General features: G+C 34.0%; 3 protein-coding genes across 5 annotated transcripts; 2 read left to right on the top strand and 1 right to left on the bottom strand.

Annotated features, from left to right (window-relative positions):
• Nucleotides 1–1,781: 1,781 nt before the first annotated feature.
• LOC134263167 (schlafen family member 8-like) lies at nt 1,782–6,082 on the bottom strand. Its single transcript, XM_062745477.1, has 7 exons — nt 5,809–6,082; nt 4,970–5,664; nt 4,595–4,713; nt 4,291–4,444; nt 3,797–3,910; nt 2,899–3,631; nt 1,782–2,644 (listed from the first exon to the last, which is right to left on the bottom strand). The coding sequence occupies exons 1-7, from the start codon at nt 5,868–5,870 to the stop codon at nt 1,819–1,821; spliced, it is 2,703 nt and encodes a 900-aa protein (XP_062601461.1). The 5' UTR covers nt 5,871–6,082; the 3' UTR covers nt 1,782–1,818.
• LOC134263169 (uncharacterized) lies at nt 5,291–13,184 on the top strand. 3 transcript variants are annotated; one of them, XM_062745481.1, is made up of 4 exons: nt 6,282–6,296; nt 6,464–6,544; nt 12,302–12,396; nt 12,560–13,145. In XM_062745481.1, exons 3-4 carry the CDS (start codon nt 12,302–12,304, stop codon nt 12,960–12,962), a joined length of 498 nt encoding a protein of 165 aa, XP_062601465.1. In that variant the 5' UTR covers nt 6,282–6,296; nt 6,464–6,544; the 3' UTR covers nt 12,963–13,145. The 3 variants fall into 3 exon arrangements, with proteins under 3 accessions (XP_062601463.1, XP_062601465.1, XP_062601464.1); XM_062745479.1 differs by lacking the exons at nt 6,282–6,296; nt 6,464–6,544 and adding an exon at nt 5,291–5,372 and having other exon boundaries at nt 12,560–13,184; XM_062745480.1 differs by lacking the exon at nt 6,282–6,296 and having other exon boundaries at nt 6,356–6,544.
• A 2,396-nt stretch (nt 13,185–15,580) lies between these two features.
• LOC134263168 (serum response factor homolog B-like) lies at nt 15,581–17,120 on the top strand. Its single transcript, XM_062745478.1, has 2 exons — nt 15,581–16,061; nt 16,715–17,120. The coding sequence occupies exons 1-2, from the start codon at nt 15,592–15,594 to the stop codon at nt 16,896–16,898; spliced, it is 654 nt and encodes a 217-aa protein (XP_062601462.1). The 5' UTR covers nt 15,581–15,591; the 3' UTR covers nt 16,899–17,120.
• The last annotated feature ends 1,961 nt before the right edge of the window (nt 17,121–19,081 follow it).

Below are 19,081 nucleotides of genomic sequence, written 5' to 3'. Positions count from 1 at the left end.
CTTCCGTGTTGGATATCAAAACAATCGTCTCATAATGCACAATCTTAAACCGTCAATAGCTTTTTTGATACTTTTATTTTGTTTTGTTTTGTTTGACAAAAAACGGTTTTCTCACAAAGAGAAAATGTTATTTCAAACAGCCGCAGAGTGGACACGGTCGCTCTCTGTCACAAAATAAACAAGGTATAGTGGTCAGTGAAAAAGACAATAGGTGTCATTACTGTGTACCCCATGTCACTTGTAAACAATCAATGGCTTTGAAGTTCTTTCATAATCGTGTTACGGTTTTAAAAACCGTTTTTTTTTTCAATCAAAACAAAGTAAAAATATGAAATTGCAATTGACAAATTAAAATTGTGCATAATCTGACGATTATTTTGATATCCATCATGAACGTAAAATTATTGGAATTTGTTTTCATATGCTTAAAAAATACTTTGTAGCATATTTTAGGAGAAATAATTTTCATATAAAAATAAAACTAAAAATATCAATTGGGGTGTGTGTATATTTAATCACTTTGTTGTCTTGACAATTACAAAATAAATAAATTATTTTTTATTTAGTTTATTTATCTATCTATTTGTAGATAAATTGATAAACAAATAAATAAATAAGATAAATAATTAGTTCATTTATTAATTTTGTATTTCTAAAGTCATTTATTTTATTTAATTTTCACTTACCCCTTCACGTTATTTATTTTGTGCCGAGTTTACTATGCAGCTCTGTATTTGTCAAGAAATAGATTGATTTGTTTTTAAAATGATTAATGTCATGCCGTTAATTAATTATATTTATTTTTTCAAAGAAACTATATCAATTTTAAAAACTACAATTTTCCAAAATTCAGCATTACCCCGGACGTGTTTTTTTTTTAAAGTTCAAAGTCACTCAGTCAAGTATTTTATGGATTAAATAGGTGTTTGCAAAATAAATAAATAAATAAATTAACTAATAAATCAAACCAAAGAATAATTAAATAATTAGTTTTAAAAATTGATAGATAGATATTCTTTCAAGCAACAATTTATTAATTTTTCATAGTTATTTCAGAGTTATAAAAGAACACAATTAATCTCTTAACACTTTAAAAGAAATACTACCATGTGTTTAAAATAATGTTCAAAAATTTCTTAGGTAAGTAACTCTGTGTACTAAATTGACAATCCCACATCTTAGGTAACCGTACAGTGCTCTGGGAGTGTGTAATTTTCTTCTTTTTGCTTCAATGAACATATACAGGGGCGTACTGGGGCATATACTGTGGTTTACCGTAGTTGTCTGTAGGAAACAGTGACCATACAGTGGCATACTGTAGGCGTATCGGGGTCTACTGTATGTAACTGTGGCATGCTGGGGATAAATACAGTGGCATACAGAGATTTACTGTATATACAGAGCTAGCATACCGTAGCATACTGTAGATATACCGTAGATTACTGTGAAAAGGCTGTAGGATACAGAGAAAGACAGTGGATTTTCATACGGACAGGGGTTTTAAAAGCCAGTAGTGTAACCAACACTTTGCAAAATAAGTTAACAACAAAAACATTGTTACATGTACGTATAATATATTTTACTTTAAGTTTCATGAATCATGATCAGCATATTCAGTAAATCATTCAGAATAATTTGTAAAATCAAATAAAAAATAAATAATTATATATATTAAATGTTTATATCATTCAATATACAAACAGGTTCATAGACATAGAGATCAATGTTTTGTGATCCTAAACGTGTTTTTAATATCAAACTCATTCTATATTAATGCCTATGATTTTATGCCTATGATTATATGCCTATATTTTGGTATCAAGACTCCTGGTCACATTTGAGTGTTTTCTGAACATCGTCTGAGGTAGAAATAATCACAAGTTTATCACGCGCACGGGTTGCCAAGCTGAGGATGAATTTATTCAAATCGGCGTGTTCTGGATTGACCTTTGGATCCACCCCGACAATTGTCCCTCGATCTAGTCCACTGAACTCCTTCACCGTGTCTACTTCTACTCCACGATTTGTGTTCTCTGTCAGTGGCATCACGTCTGCTGTGATTTCTGGCTTGTCTTGTTTACTCCCAACAAGTACAGCCAAATCGTTGACACTGACTCCACTGTCGATAATATTAGAGATGACTTGGAAGAGTTTCTCTTTCAGATGTTCTTTGTCACACTTGAGAATTTCTACAGATTGTCCTGAACTGTATTCATGACCAAGATGAGGCGAGCTTTCAATCTCTCTTAGATCTTCTGGTGATATTTTTTTTACATTGATGGGGCCATTCATGAAGTGCTGGGCATATTCAAAGATCTCCTTAGAATTACGGGTTATTTCGCTCATCATGAAATTGTTTTTTCCAATCACAGAGGGAAGACCAGCATCATATTTGTGAACTTTCTGGGTGTAATCCATGAATACCCAGAAGAATCCATCTTTCTCTAGATGATTTGAGCTGGTCGGCTGCAGTGAGGAATTTTCCAGTGGTTTGGTCAAACGTTCTGCTGCACTGTACCAGTCTCCATCTCTATCTTTGAAATTTTGTGCCTCGTCTACGATGACATTTTTGATATCCCTGAAAGTGTCATCACCGGCATTCATGAAGTCACGACGTGTGGACACCTGGCATATTTTGAAAGACCTGAAATAATAATAAAATTGATTTTAGTAAAGAAATCATCATTCACCCCCTAGTAATCATGGTTGGCATTATAAATGCTTAATATGCATTGAGAAGTATCAATAATACTAGCATCGTACATCTTATCACAAATTCAGATAATTTTTTTTTGTAATTCTCAGATTACCCATCTCAATTGTACCCATGTGTTTACTTTTCATGGACTACACTTTTGTTATGCTCTCTACTTCTAAGATTTGATTCTGGAATCTTACCTGACATATGAGCAGAGAAGTTCATTCTCAGCTAGGTACAGGATTTCTTTTGTCTGTGACCCTCTACGTTTTAGCTCTTGAACAAACTGGACAGCTGCTACTGTTTTCCCACCACCAGGAGGACTGTGTACCCACAATTCCTTAGTAAACTGCTGCGTAAATAGCAGTTGAAACTGATCACAAGTGAGCATAAAAAAGTAAGAGTCCTGAGACATAATATTTTCCACAGTGGTCGTATTTAGGGTTGTAAAATCTACAGGTTGGTAAGCAGCCATTGTAACAATGAGTGAGTCAATCACACTGTCAAATTTCTCTGAGGACATATCGAAATGAGAAGGGTAGAACCGCCTTTCAAAATTGCCTTTAACATCTGAAAAATTTTTAACATTGATGATATGTGTGGTAATACCAAATTTGAAAACACATCCACCGAGGGCCACCATCTTGTATTTGAGATGGGCAGCCACATCATGTGTATGAGTCCAAATGGCATTGGATTCTGAGGTAGCAAAGGTGATTAAGTGACACCCACGGGTCTCACTGACAATGAACAAATCGCAGGTCACTTTGGGGAGGGGTGGCAGTGGAACGGACAGCCCCCAGCAATTAACAAAGAGGGATAGATGTCTCCCTCCAGAAAACAGGTCCACAACGGAGCAGATGACGTCCCTAGTGTCCAGGCAATCAATGGTGGTCAGGTAGTGGTGAGGCTGAGCAAACTTCATTGATTTCTCTGCAAAGGAATGCAAAGTTAATTTTTTTTTCAATGTATGCTATGCCAATTAAGAACAATTAAAAAAGCTCTATGCTGCTCAACTTTCACAGCTATTAAGGATTAAAATAATGCACTTTGTACAATACCCTGTTAGTTCTATTTAAAGTATTATAACCAGCAAACCTGTAAATAATTTGGCCTTTATGCTGTTTATTGTGTGTTTTAAGGAGAAAACCAGGGGTGCCTGAGGTACTGTTAGGGGAAGCTTGATGAAGCGTCCATGTAACTCTGGCTTATCTGAAAATTTACATAAAACAGTTGAAACATTTATTAAATAAATTCAATTTTACTTAACATGCTTAAGCATTATAAATGTTTCCTTGGAATTTGAGCGATAGTATCAATGATTTATAAATCTGTTAAAAACATGAATTTATTATCTAAGATTATATTCTTTGCTATTTATTTTTTCGCAAAGGAAGTTCCCATTTTAGATTCTGGTGAGCATTGTAGTCATTTGTTCTCCTTTGCAATATTCCCTTTACTAGGTTTCATTGACATCTCCAAAATCTAGCTGTCATTGCAATATTGGGTATTAAATTTGAAGAAAGAGAGTGACTAGAACATTTTTATGAAGTGCATTTTCCAGAATTCCCTCTGAATCTCCCATGATTTACCTCTGAATGGGTTCAGCATTGCTTTCTTCCATTGGTCAAATGTCCAGCAGTCCACAGTCTGGGTATTGGTGTTGACATAGTAACTATCTGGGGTGGCAGAAAACACGCCGCCAGGAAATTTACAAACAGACACCACAACTACTACTCGAGGATTCTGTGGGGAAAAAATCATCATCATGCATGAAATAATTTTGTTCCTTTAAATTATACATGTAGATGTGTAAAACTATCATATTTGAACTTTTATATATTGAAGGCAAGAAAAATGTTTACCATTTATATTTGAAGTCAGGAATACATGTACCATTTTATGAGGCACATTTAGCACTGGGAAGAAGTGAATGTCCCACTGTATCCCTCTCTGGGCACTGAAGGAGGAACTCCCCCAAATCATGACATCCATCTTCAACTGGACCAGCTTTACTGAAATTAGAAGACTTATAAATGAATAGTGTCCATACAAATTGAACAAGATATCAATAAATAAATTGAGAGCTGAAAATAAACTGATGTTCTAAAGATGCTGGTAAAATTAAAAAGAAAATTTTTCTCATGGATACAAACATGTACTTTGTCTCACAGATATTTTAACACACACACATGATCAATTTGTAGAGTTACTGTTTGATATAAGGTACTGCATGTTAAGTTTGATATAAGGTACTGCATGTTAAGTTACCTGTTCTCTCTTGTTCCTGATAAGTCATCTCTTCTCCGTAAACAGCAGCCTGATCATCATCAATCCCAAAATAGATGTGTCCTCCCTCATGATTGGCAAAGGCTGTCACATATTTTGATATCAGGGTCCTGATTTTATCTGGGGTTCCTTTTCCATCTCTTGAATATCGACTTGACAGCTGTTTGAATTGAATTTGCTTAGTCTCCTGTTTAAGATGCTCATTTGTAGCACCATATTGGAAGTTTGTAGGGATGGATGGGAGGGCCGAGAGGGGTTTTCCCGATTCATCTTTTTGGAGCAGTTTAATCACGGACTGGTAACTGACTTCGTGTGTAGCTGTGTCAGTGGGTAAACGGGAATGATAGTCTATTGTACAGATATGCTCGGCAGACTTAATAAAAAGGTACAGATCAGCGTCATCGTAATTTCCCACCATGTCAAAATAGTTACAAATGTCATCTGATGAGATCATTTCAGCTAGCTTTATCTCCATTCCACTCCACCAGATATCTAAATCTTTGGAACAGACGCCACTTTTGTAATCTTCATTCTTCATGTGGAGTATACCTCCACCACTATTGGCAATTCCACATGCATAGCGTAAAACCACATCATTGTCCAATTCATGGATTCCTCGAGATATGTGGATACTGCAGTGGAGAATGCACTCCCCATAACGATGAAGATTTGATGTTCTTTATTTGAAAGTCAAAAATTAAGAAAGCTATAATTTAAATACAAACATTGTCAACTGAATGTGAAACTTAGAATTCACTGACCATTTATGTTTAAACAAGATTTTAAACAGAAAATTATATATGCAATATATATATACGTACATGTCATGTGTAGAGAGTCCAAAAATGTCTGTAGACATTTTTTGTCTTTTAATTTTTTTCATCACTGAATTGCATGCTGAGTATCATTGCTTTGAGAGCACATTTTGGGACAAGTTGGAAATTTGAATTTTGTGCAGTGCCAAAATTTATAAAAACAAATCAAAATTTATGAAATCATTCAATGCCATGACTCTCTGCAAAAATTAAGACAGAAAGTATTTTGTAAACAAACAAAGGAAACGGGATAGGGCGCTGCCATTTTACCGGATATTCAACGGGAGAGTTTATTGAAGGAAAAAAGTTGAGTTTAGGGCTATGCTTTTCGTCATTTTTTTTCATAAAAAGATGTTTTATAATCCGTTAAATATCGTTTCAAATCTTTTATTATGAAATTTGAAATAATAAATATCGGTATGGTGAAGTCCTAATCACGAAAAAATATTTTGTTTTTAATAGTGTTGCCTCCCTGAAGCTCTTTAATGTTGAAGGTAAGAAAATACTATTGTTGACATTACTTTCACTTTCACGCCAGTTTCAGGTTCAATAGTTTGCGTAAATAACTGTAAGAAATGGATATTCTTTAATATATAGATGGATTTTTTATAGTTAAGATTCAAGCCTTAAGAGATAGATTTATAATTACCATTTTGTATAGAACAGCAGCTTCCGGTTTGATCTGTTAAGCACTAAACAACTGCTAAAGGACATAGGTCACGATACACCTGTACACTGAAAGGTTTGTTGAACAGCTGTCGTTGAAGGTTTTTATGACATTTGCATGTGATAAAATATCATTATATCCACCCATTTCAGATAAAATTGAATGGATAGAGGCGATCTCGGATGCAAATAATACGAAGTGTAGATACACTTAACAAAACTTCTAAGTGTTCACTTTAATAAATGTATTTATTTACAAACTACTTGATAGAATGGTATGATATTTTGGCATTATCCTGTTATTAGCATCGCGATGCGAATAATTTTTGACGTTGTTGACGTTGTTGACGTAAATAAAATTATAATTTTGCGAGCTTAGAAATAAAAATTTAGTCTTTAAACAACAATATTTATGGATTTTATGCTTATTCCGTTAATTCCCACTCTCTGTCATCGGCTTATAAATACATAAGTCATGTCTGACAGAGGAACGAAAGACAATTCCGCATGGTTACTTCCGTGATATTTTTTTAAATAACCTTATTCTCAAGTACGGTATAAAAAAATAATGCATTTTTGATAATTCGGAATAAATGTCTTCATAAACAAAACTATAAATTATATAATTAAAAAATTCAATATATATATACTTTATTTTGTTATAAATGAGTTGAGATAAATATATAACGGAATAAATGTCTTCATAAACAAAACTATCAAAATTTAATATATGAACTTTATTCCGTTATAAAAAAAATAGTTGAGATAAATGTATTAACGGAATAGATGTCTTCACAAACAAAACTATACTGCAAAATTCAATATATACACTTTATTCCGTTAAAAATAAGTTGACATAAATATATTACTGAATAAATGTCTTCATAAACAAACTATCAAATATCAATATATGCACTTTATTCCATTATAAATAAGTTGAGATAAGCATTTAACGGAATAAATGTCTTCATAAACAAAACTATCAAAATTCATTATATGTACTTTATTCCGTTATGTAGAAATAAGTTGAGATAATTGATAACGGAATAAATTCCAAGGTCTTCAAAAACAAAACTTTCAAAATTCAATATACCCCGGATGGTATGCACTTTAGTTTACTGTCTTCATATACGGAATAAAAGCTATCCATTGCTATTACATGTAAATGCACAATACATTTTAGTACTCTCATTTATTCTTTTTCTGATCAATTTCATTCATAAAGTAACATATTTAAAATTTTCATATCGGATATTTTATTTCTGCACGGATTTCAATGTACAACGTATTCCAGAACAGGTTAGGAAGTAAAAGTCCTTTGTTTGTACGTTGCGTGACAGTGTAAAGAAATCCCGCACGCTTCAGTACAGATAGAACATTGAGGAGTCGCTCATCACGATCGTCTACTACACTTTTAAGATAACTGAATGCATTGTGAAACCAAAAAAAGTTGTAATCTTCTCTCTTTTTGATATTCTTCTTGATATTTGGAAACGTCGTCTCCCTATATATACTCCTGTTATTAGCATCGCGATGCGAATTAGTTTTGAGGTATTAAAATGTTCTTCGTCTCTCTATATATACTCCTGTTATTGGCATCGCGATGCTAATTAGTTTGGAGGTATTTTATCCATTAAAACGTGTCATTTTAAGAGTGATCCCCCCAAAAAAGCCAAGCCCCATTTTTTTCTGATGGTATCCCCCAAAGAAACCCTTTTCTCGGGAATACTTCCCTTTGTGGAGCTTATTATCTTGATATTTGGAAACGTCGTCTCTCTATATATACTCCTGTTATTAGCATCGCGGTGCGAATTAGTTTTCAGGTATTTAAATATCCCTCGTCTCTCTATATATACTCCTGTTATTGGCATCGCGATGCTAATTAGTTTGGAGGTATTTTGTTCATTAAAACGTGTCATTTTAAGAGTGATCCCCCCAAAAAAGCCAAGCCCCATTTTTTCTGATGGTATCCCCCAAAGAAACCCTTTTCCCGGGAATACTTCCCTTTCTGGAGCTTATAATCTTGATATTTGGAAACGTCGTCTCTCTATATATACTCCTGTTATTAGCATCGCGATGCGAATTAGTTTTCAGGTATTTAAAATGTCACTCGTCTCTCTATATATACTCCTGTTATTGGCATCGCGATGCTAATTAGTTTGGAGGTATTTTAAGCAGTAAAACGTGTCATTTTAAAAGTGATCCCCCCAAAAAAGCCAAGCCCCATTTTTTTCTGATGGTATCCCCCAAAGAAACCCTTTTCCCGGGAATACTTCCCTTTGTGGAGCTTATAATCTTGATATTTGGAAACGTCCTCTCTCTATATATACTCCTGTTATTAGCATCGCGATGCGAATTAGTTTTGCGGTATTTAAAATGTGACTCGTCTCTCTATATATACTCCTGTTATTGGCATCGCGATGCTAATTAGTTTGGAGGTATTTTAAGCAGTAAAACGTGTCATTTTAAAAGTGATCCCCCCAAAAAAGCCAAGCCCCATTTTTTCTGATGGTATCCCCCAAAGAAACCCTTTTCCCGGGAATACTTCCCTTTGTGGAGCTTATAATCTTGATATTTGGAAACGTCCTCTCTCTATATATACTCCTGTTATTAGCATCGCGATGCGAATTAGTTTTGCGGTATTTAAAATGTCACTCGTCTCTCTATATACTCCTGTTATTGGCATCGCGATGCTAATTAGTTTGGAGGTATTTTAAGCAGTAAAACGTGTCATTTATAATGATCCCCCCAAAAAAGCCAAGCCCCATTTTTTCTGATGGTATCCCCCAAAGAAACCCTTTTCCCGGGAATACTTCCCTTTGTGGAGCTTATAATCTTGATATTTGGAAACGTCCTCTCTCTATATATACTCCTGTTATTAGCATCGCGATGCGAATTAGTTTTCAGGTATTTAAAATGTCACTCGTCTCTCTAAATATACTCCTGTTATTGGCATCGCGATGCTAATTAGTTTGGAGGTATTTTAAGCAGTAAAACGTGTCATTTTAAGAGTGATCCCCCCAAAAAAGCCAAGCCCCATTTTTTCTGATGGTATCCCCCAAAGAAACCCTTTTCCCGGGAATACTTCCCTTTCTGGAGCTTATAATCTTGATATTTGGAAACGTCCTCTCTCTATATATACTCCTGTTATTAGCATCGCGATGCGAATTAGTTTTCATGTATTTAAAATGTCACTCGTCTCTCTATATATACTCCTGTTATTGGCATCGCGATGCTAATTAGTTTGGAGGTATTTTAAGTCCAGTAAAACGTGTCATTTTAAAAGTGATCCCCCCAAAAAAGCCAAGCCCCATTTTTTTCTGATGGTATCCCCCAAAGAAACCCTTTTCCCGGGAATACTTCCCTTTGTGGAGCTTATAATCTTGATATTTGGAAACGTCGTCTCTCTATATATACTCCTGTTATTAGCATCGCGGTGCGAATTAGTTTTCAGGTATTTAAATATCCCTCGTCTCCCTATATATACTCCTGTTATTGGCATCGCGATGCTAATTAGTTTGGAGGTATTTTGTTCATTAAAACGTGTCATTTTAAAAGTGATCCCCCCAAAAAAGCCAAGCCCCAATTTCTTCTGATGGTATCCCCCAAAGAAACCCTTTTCCCGGGAATACTTCCCTTTCTGGAGCTTATAATCTTGATATTTGGAAACGTCCTCTCTCTATATATACTCCTGTTATTAGCATCGCGATGCGAATTAGTTTTGCGGTATTTAAAATGTCACTCGTCTCTCTATATATACTCCTGTTATTGACATCGCGATGCTAATTAGTTTGGAGGTATTTTGTTCATTAAAACGTGTCATTCTAAGAGTGATCCCCCCAAAAAAGCCAAGCCCCATTTTTTCTGATGGTATCCCCCAAAGAAACCCTTTTCCCGGGAATACTTCCCTTTGTGGAGCTTATAATCTTGATATTTGGAAACGTCCTCTCTCTATATATACTCCTGTTATTAGCATCGCGATGCGAATTAGTTTTGCGGTATTTAAAATGTCACTCGTCTCTCTATATATACTCCTGTTATTGACATCGCGATGCTAATTAGTTTGGAGGTATTTTGTTCATTAAAACGTGTCATTCTAAGAGTGATCCCCCCCAAAAAAGCCAAGCCCCATTTTTTCTGATGGTATCCCCCAAAGAAACCCTTTTCTCGGGAATACTTCCCTTTGTGGAGCTTATTATCTTGATATTTAGAAACGTCGTATCTCTATATATACTCCTGTTATTAGCATCGCGGTGCGAATTAGTGTGATGGTATTTTAATTATTTTTTTCCTCTAAATATTACTTCCAACAATTTAAAATCATTAAATATTGTAAAATTAACTCATTTTACGCTTCTGACGTTACGTAAAATAACGTCAAAAAATTATTAGCATCGCGATGCTAATAACAGGATAATGCCGATATTTTCAAATTTTTACAATAAATGAGTCTTCTAAACAATTGTAGAAAAAAAATTCAATATCATCGATGAAAACCAATGTTCCATGACGAAGTTTAAAAACAATAAATCTGTAATTTGCGGCACGTGTTTTGTGTAATAAGCATGTTTTTGTGGTCATTATCAAATTTTTAAAACTGGTTTCACTAAAAAACACAAAACATTGGCAAAATAACCATTGAGATAGATGGGAGAGCCATTGGAATGTTGATATCTGGACCATCTTTGCACCACGTTTTACTCACTTTTATTTTAGTGCTTAATTGTACTTGTTATTACTTTTAAAAATTATGAAACAGTATCAAAACCCATTTAAACACATTTTTCTATAGGCTGTGCTCATTTTTCAATCATTAATTTATCACAATTTGAAAGTTTTTGACAATATTCATGATATTTAACCACATCGGAAGTGACCTTTATCTTCTTCTGAGGAGAAAACTTCGCGCCACACCAGGTTAAAAGAGTGTTAAAGTGTTCTGAAAAAATCTTAGAAACATGGAAACAAACTATTTCAATCGTTTGGAAATGATAAGAAATCGGTGCTCGTGGCAGTCTTATATCACCTCAAGCACTCTGAATTATTCTTAAAGCAGCGCACTTATGTGCTAAACACCCAAGAATATTGACCAAAAGGCATCTGTGTGACGATACACTGTCAAATTCCCGGAGCTGAATCCCTTTGAACACATTTGGGATTTTAAAATAAATTTCAAAGCGCCCCCCCCCCCCCCCTTTTCCTCACAATTTCAATGTTTTGGAAAGATCTATGCAGAACATGTAAGTGTGGCAGCAGATGGGTCAATCTTCTATTCAAGTGTACATGGTATCCAACAATAAAGATTGTCTTGTAGTAATTAGAGCGAGTAGAGGGTCTTACTCCATCGAGATTTTATTGTGTGAATTTTTATTTTGACGGTACATCATTTCCTGGACATTTTGCTTAAAATTCTGACGAGAAACTTACATGAAATTTACGCAACATCGAACTTAAAATGTATCATTAACCAAGAATTAAAGGAATTATTTATTGTTTGCATTAGTTCTTTAAAACTTCAAAAATGTTAGGTGAACACTTAGAAGTTTGGTTCAGTGTAGACTAATTAACTTTTGGTATCCAGGTTCTGGGAACAGGAAATAGCAAAGAAAATGAATAAATGTAAATGAAACACTTAGTCCATCTGTATAAAAAAAACTCCACTGGAATGGCTAAAATTCACCCCCACTGAACAGGATGGTGAAGAAATACACAGAAATTTACATTTTAGTCAAACATTTTTAAACAGAACAATTTTTTAAACATTGAGGTATTATTCAAATTTGCTGTTTAAAACATTTGTCATAATTCATGTGATGTACATCTCATTATACAGATGGCAGGGATAGATTATTGCACTGTTTTACCATCCTGGGACTTTGACAAAGATCCAGCGACAATTGTAGAGTACTACTTCGGACAAGAGTTCAGGTGTGTGAAATTGAAATAACAAATTATGTTTGTAGTGAAGCAGATATAACAAAAGCATGTTATGAAAATCTCACTATGTTTGCTCCTATATAATCTGTGCTTTTTGCTTCCCCTTTCCTCAGTATTTTTTGTCTCCAGTGTATTTTTTTATAAACATTTCTAGCTCACAAACAGATGATAATGATGATGATAGAAGTGGACAACAGCCCTGTCAAGATATCAACCCGAGAACCTTCCTCCAGCTGACCAGCGTGGAGGGGGAGGAGGTCTGTACCGTGACCTTGACCTGTAAACCTCAGTACCACATCAGCATCTGTGGGCTCCATGTGTTCAGTCAGGCGAGACTGATGGAGATCTACGACGCCAGTGAGGGGTACCTGAAGACCGTGAGGGGGCAGAGAGTGAGGATGATGGGGGACGATGAAGGGGGGGAGGATTCAGAGGTGGTGTACAAGTGTAGGACGTCACTGGACACGTGTTATGGACTAACCATCAAGGTGATATTATTACAAAGTTGTTTTTTGTTATTGTTTACATCAGCTGATGTGGATACTCAAAATTTCTAAAGAACTTTTGGACAATTTGAAATCACAAGATTTTACCAAAATCAAAAGCTTAAAAACTTATGACTTTTCAACTTTTTACACAACCATTCCCCGCGATAAATTAAAGTCCAGGCTTTTTGATGTCATTGACAGCTGCTTTTTTAATAAAAATGGAACTCGTAAATTTACTTATCTGGTCTTTGGTCATTTGCAAAATTACTTTGTTAAAACACATTCTGATTGCACACACAAGTACTCTGAGGTTGATATCAAAGAGATGCTTGAGTTTCTGATTGACAATATCAGAGTTCTTGAAATCTTTTTTCCACTGTCAGTCATTTGAACTGACTGCCACAGGAAGTTTATCGGTCCAGACAGATTTCTATCAGTCCAACAAAATAATAAAACATAATTTGTGATTAAAATCTTATTTGAATTTTATTAAACACTATACATGTGGCCTTAAACACACTTACTTCATGCGAATTTGATCATCGTATAACAAATGTCAATTTCCAATGGTAATTTTCCAGAGGTTTTTAATCTTAGTTTGATATATCCACCTGGCTAATACCTTATCGGATCAAAAACTTGTTTAAACAATTAATCACATCATAGTTTGATACTTGCGATATTTTACTTGAAAAAGATATTAATGGTAAACGTAACAACCATGCTCGGTTGATAAACATAATGACTTTAACTTTTCTATCGTCAAGTTGCTTTACTTATACAATATACCTTCATCACCTGCACACAGAACGTATATATATCTCAGTTGTTTCGATACGCAAGAGCATGTTCTACGTATGAACAATTTCTAAAACGAATAAATTATTTTTTGAGAAGCAAGTCTTCCAACAATCTATTGAATTCCCATGGGTACCAATTTAAAGTCATTATTTCAGACCTATTTTTATATTCATATGAAGCAGACCTTGTGCAAAATCAATTTATCATTGAGTCAAACACTTGCTGTGGCCTTCAACTAACTTTTAGATATATATACATCGAATGTCAATTAACAATGGTAATTTCCATGTTTTTACCTGATCATGACATATATCACACGACTTGATATAAAAGATCAGCAGGGGATGACACATCTGTTTCATGGCACTTCCCACCTCTGATATTTTACTTGAAAAAGATGTTAATGGTAGTCTAACAATTTTGCTATTGTTTAATGGACTTTGATGACTTTAACTTTTGTTATCTCCATTCCTTATTATGCAGCAATATACCTTTTCAGTGGATTTTCAGAGTATATATATACAACAGTTATTTGATCACCATGAGCTGTATTTGTCAAGACTGTCCTTAACATACCAATAAATTAATCTAAAATAATAAATGAGTTATCCATCTTTAAAGTCATAATTTTGTAAGTTTTATGGTCGAAACAATGACCTTGTCAGCAAATACAATTTATCATTGAGTCAAATGCTGACTGATGTTTTTCATACTAATTATTAGTCCATTATTTATACATGGAAGTGACAACGATTATGGTTTTTAGGTGATCTATGACAAAGCACAACATGTGAAAGGTCAAGGGTTATGCTCACAGGTCCATGGCATCTGACAACATTCTGATGTTTCGGAGGTCCAGTGGGCTGATGCTCCATTTTGTATTGTCAAATGGACTTTGAGATTTATCCATATTTTAAATGGGACATATTTTTTAAATACATTTTGACATATGGTGTGTTTTAGTGGATTTTCTTGTATTAGCATATTATACAAGTTAGCCAAGTCACCATGAACATTTGTCAGACTGTATTTAAAAAATTGATATAAAATAATTTGATGTATTTATCCATATATTTACATCCACTGAATATTTTCTCATTTCAGTTTCCATATTGAGTTCATCACTGCATAAACTACAGTAGGCATGTCGCCTGTACAAATTTCTTAATCAGTTGTTGTTCCATCACACCCCGAAACGAAGAAGATTATGGTGGAGGTCATCATTCAATATAATAATCAATCTTTATTAATCCTACTTTAAATGATTATTTAAACAGATATAAATATAAACAAATTTCAGCAGGTAAGATTTGTCTGTTTTATCCATATTTTAAATGGGACAGAAAGTTTTTTAAATACATTTTGAATTTAGTGTGTTTTAATAGAGTTTTTTTCAACATAGAATATTATACAAGTTAGCCAAGACCATAACATTTGCAGAATCTATTTAAAAAATTGATATAAGTATAGAATTTGAGTGTATTTTACATCCATGTACGTGCATTCACATGAGTTCTTCATTGCTTAGTATCATTTACATGCAAATGTTAGTTGCTATTGACAATGAAAATACATTTTTTTGTATATAACATAGGGCTATTAAGGCAGTGAACAAAAATCAATTCTTTGTTACTTTTAAACAGTTAAAATACAAAATACTGAGTAATATAAGATATTTTTGCAGTTTGCACCTGTTTTTAATCCGTTAATTAAACAAACATCATATACATGAATATTTTCCATGAAGTACTAACTAGAAGCAATAACATTTTGTTTGATGTGCACCTCAATAACATTCAAACTCTTAAAACATTCGTTAATTATCCAACCCAAAGCACAATTTATTGCTAAATCTTTATGGTTGCTTTGATATTTTATCTAGAATCAGAGGGCTTCGATGACTGGAATACACAGTCTTCTTGGCCAGCAGCCTTCCTCTACAGGGTCCCCACTAGGAATGATGGGATTGATGTCAATGCTTTCTCAAATGGGAATAAGGTCCAATCAACTTCCGGGAAAAACAAGCAACAACCAATCAAATTCAAACAATTTATCTCAAATGGGAAGCAGGTCCAATCAGCTTCCAGAACAAACAAGGGGTAGCCAATCAAATTCAAATAATTTGTCTCAACAAAGAACACAAGGTCAGTCTGGGAATTCAAATGAGAGTGACTCTTCTGATGTATTCTCTCTACTGCATAACATTTGTGGTAGAGTTTCTGGATTGCGAGCGGAGGAAAAAAGGAAAACAGAAGAAGCAGAGGAGACGAAGAGGAGGGAAGAAGAAAAAGCGAAGGAAGAGAAATCACAATCAGTAGACAATGCTTCAGGAAATACAACGGACGCAAATATTCCAGAGGAAATAAGGTGGGTATTAAAGCTTGTAGTTTAATGTTATTTTGTTATTTATAAACTGTTCTTTGATAAAGGAGTTGAAATAAGTGTGAAAAACAAAACAAATACAAGGTAGAGGGTTTGGATTCTGCTGTCAGCAAACAGAAATGTGTGAATTCATACTGTGGTTTCATTGATATTCATTGAGCACCAATTTTCGAGGAATTCGTTGTTGAGCATATGCATGAAATTAAATGTTCATTTAATTGAGAAATGTGTTATTCATTTGTATAGACAATGCTTTTGTCCATGAAATTAAGTATCCTATGTTTTACAAAATCATGGAAAATTGATGACAACGAAAATTGATGAAACCACAGTATTTAAGGAGGCTGGGGGTCAACAAATTAACCACAGATTAACCGCCAGATTTCACTTATTGTTTTAGATATGGTATCTTAACCTGTCAACTATTTTTTTTCACAAATTTTATGAAAATTTTATCATTTTTGTATATCTTTATATGGACCCCAAATAATCGCTCCTCAAAAAAATACCCCACTATACATTATCATGAAAAAAATATAAGAGAAAGAAAACTTAGAATAACTTAGTGAGTGTTAAGAATTGGTATTTTATTGCAGAACCACAACTAAAAAAACTTTTCAATTAAACTTTATTTTCAGAAACCAAGATACAGATTATGAACATTCAAACCTTATGAATAAGAAATTAGAGGACCTTGAACAAAGACTTCTGAGTCATGTAGACTCTAAACTTAGTGAGATGGAAAAACGTATTAACTCAAGACTTGACGAAATCTTAAAATTACTTCAGACCAGAGATGCCATATCAACAACAGAATCCTGACACAGAGCACTGAGACTTATATTTTCTGTGAAATTTCTTTTAAGTTTAATGGTTGTCAAATGAAAGCCAGGCATTATGTTTTCTTAGGACCTAACCTTTGAAAAAAAATTCTTTATTATTTTATTTAAAATTTTCCTACAGTTTTTGTAATCATGCTTTAGAGTGATGTGAACAATATACAAAAGTTTTGATGATGGTTAATTATATCAGTTTAAAATCTCAGATTCTTTGTCCAGATTTGTGATTGATAAATATGTATTTACTCGATTTTACTCAAAGAAGTGAAATATATTCAATTTAAAAAAAAACAAATTGATGGTATTCTTTTGCTAACATTTTTTTTTATTAGTTTGAAGTGTTCTTTGAAGTAACAAAATAAAATAAAAAATGTTTACATCAAAATTAAAGTTCTGTAAAAATATGATCTCTTTAAAATCAAAACAACATGAGAAGAACTTCAACTTGACATTTAGATATACTGATGACTTTTTTTTCAATTAACAGTAGTTACTTTCTTTCATATTGTGGACTTCATAAATACCAGTGAATTTGAAATTAAAGATACCATAGTTTCAAAATCTTGTTTCATATTTGGATATTTACTGGAAAATTATGTTGATGGTAAATCAACAACAAAGCTTTGTGATAAACAAGATGACTTTCACATTTTAATCATCAGCTACCCTAACTAATGCAGCAATATACCCTTTTCACCTCCATATGGAGTTTTTGTCTCCATCGGTTTGGTATGCAAGAGTATACTTCATGAACAGACAAGTTCTAAAACATAGCAATCTATTGACAAACAAGTTGACGAAACAAGAATATCAACATTCTCATTTAAAGTAATCATTTTGTACGTTCTATGGTCGATACATTGTCCTTGTCAGCAAATATAATCATTAAATGGAATACTGACTGACGTTTTTCATACAAGTTATTAGACCATTGTTTTCACGCTGAATTCACAGTCTGCGGAGTTTTCTTTTTCCGTTTTCCCATCTATGACAAAGAGCACAAGGAGCAAGTTGGACTCTTGTCGACAGCGGATGCTCGATCCTCCAATGCTCCCGTTCCGTATCTGATGTTTTTAAGTGGTATTAACGAAATCCATTCCTCACTTATACTTGTTTGCAAAATTTATATGTGACTTATAAGTTACTAATAAGTGGATTTGCACTTATAAGTTTCCCCAAGGGAAGGCAATCTAATGACAAACAAGTTGACTAGTATTGTTTTTCGTCCTTGTCGGCAAATATATTCATTAAATGGAATACTGTTTTATGCGGAATTCCCCAGGCCTGATGATTTTAGGGACTGTGTTTGCTTTGCCCCCATGACTAGTATTGTTTTACGTCTAAGTTTTATGGCCCCCAGGCCTGATGTTTTTAGGGACTTTGTTTGATTTGCCCCTCACGACTAGTATTGTTTTACGTCTAAGTTTTATTGCCCCCAGGCCTGATGTTTTTAGGGACTTTGTTTGATTTGCCCCTCACGACTAGTATTGTTTTAAATACTTTAAACAGACGTTTGAGCTCGATCACTATTCATTATCTCCATATTTTAATAAGAATGAAACATGGAAATAACAAACAGTATTCAAGATCAAAAGTCTATACAACAACATAAAAAATAGGAGCAGAGCAAACACGGACCTCCAAAACAAGTGCCATGGAGGAGTGAACATCTCCTGCATACCGACCGGTCACATCCACCGTGTGCTCCTTGTCATGGTCGGAAAATATGTAATGGAAAGTCCGTTGTCAATTCAGATTATAAATAATGGACTAACAATTAGCATGAAAAAAGTCAGTCAGCATTTCACTCAATGATTAATTGTATTTGCGAAAAGGTCATTGTATCGACCATAGAACTTACGAAATGATGACTTTAAACTAGACTGTGGATATTCTTGTCAATCATTAACCTCATTTTAGAAACTATTCATACGTAGAGCATGCTCTTGCGTATCGAATCAGAAAGAGATATAAACTCCGTATGCAGGTGATGAAGGTATAATATTGCTGCATAAGTAAGGGAAATTAACAATTGTAAAGTTAAAGTCTTCACGTTTATCATAGAGCTTGGTTGTTAGATTACCATTAACGTCTTTTTCAAGTAAAATATCCAAATATGGAACAGATGTGTCAACTCCGTGGTATCTTTTATTTCTAGCTCACCAG

This window comes from Saccostrea cucullata, unplaced genomic scaffold (assembly GCF_032062105.1).
Source record: "Saccostrea cucullata isolate Sc308-1 unplaced genomic scaffold, CSIRO_AGI_Scuc_v1 ctg1665, whole genome shotgun sequence".
NCBI classification, from domain to species: domain Eukaryota; kingdom Metazoa; phylum Mollusca; class Bivalvia; order Ostreida; family Ostreidae; genus Saccostrea; species Saccostrea cuccullata.
Note: the sequence above shows the minus strand (reverse complement) of the source record. Positions and strands in the feature narration are given on the sequence as shown.

Bases quoted from the DNA above. Each gene is read 5' to 3' on its own strand.
- LOC134263169 (XM_062745479.1), top strand. From the start codon at position 5,328: ATGATAGTCTATTGTACAGATATGCTCGGCAGACTTAATAAAAAG. The intron at 5,373-12,301 runs GTACAGATCAGC...CTCATTATACAG, and splicing joins TCGGCAGACTTAATAAAAAG to ATGGCAGGGATAGATTATTG. The intron at 12,397-12,559 runs GTGTGTGAAATT...AAACATTTCTAG, and splicing joins TACTTCGGACAAGAGTTCAG to CTCACAAACAGATGATAATG.
- LOC134263167 (XM_062745477.1), bottom strand. From the start codon at position 5,870: ATGAAAAAAATTAAAAGACAAAAAATGTCTACAGACATTTTTGGACTC. The intron at 4,714-4,969 runs GTAACTTAACAT...TTCTAATTTCAG, and splicing joins TCAGGAACAAGAGAGAACAG to TAAAGCTGGTCCAGTTGAAG. The intron at 3,632-3,796 runs GTTTGCTGGTTA...ATTCCTTTGCAG, and splicing joins AAAGGCCAAATTATTTACAG to AGAAATCAATGAAGTTTGCT.
- LOC134263168 (XM_062745478.1), top strand. From the start codon at position 15,592: ATGACTGGAATACACAGTCTTCTTGGCCAGCAGCCTTCCTCTACAGGG. The intron at 16,062-16,714 runs GTGGGTATTAAA...CTTTATTTTCAG, and splicing joins AATATTCCAGAGGAAATAAG to AAACCAAGATACAGATTATG.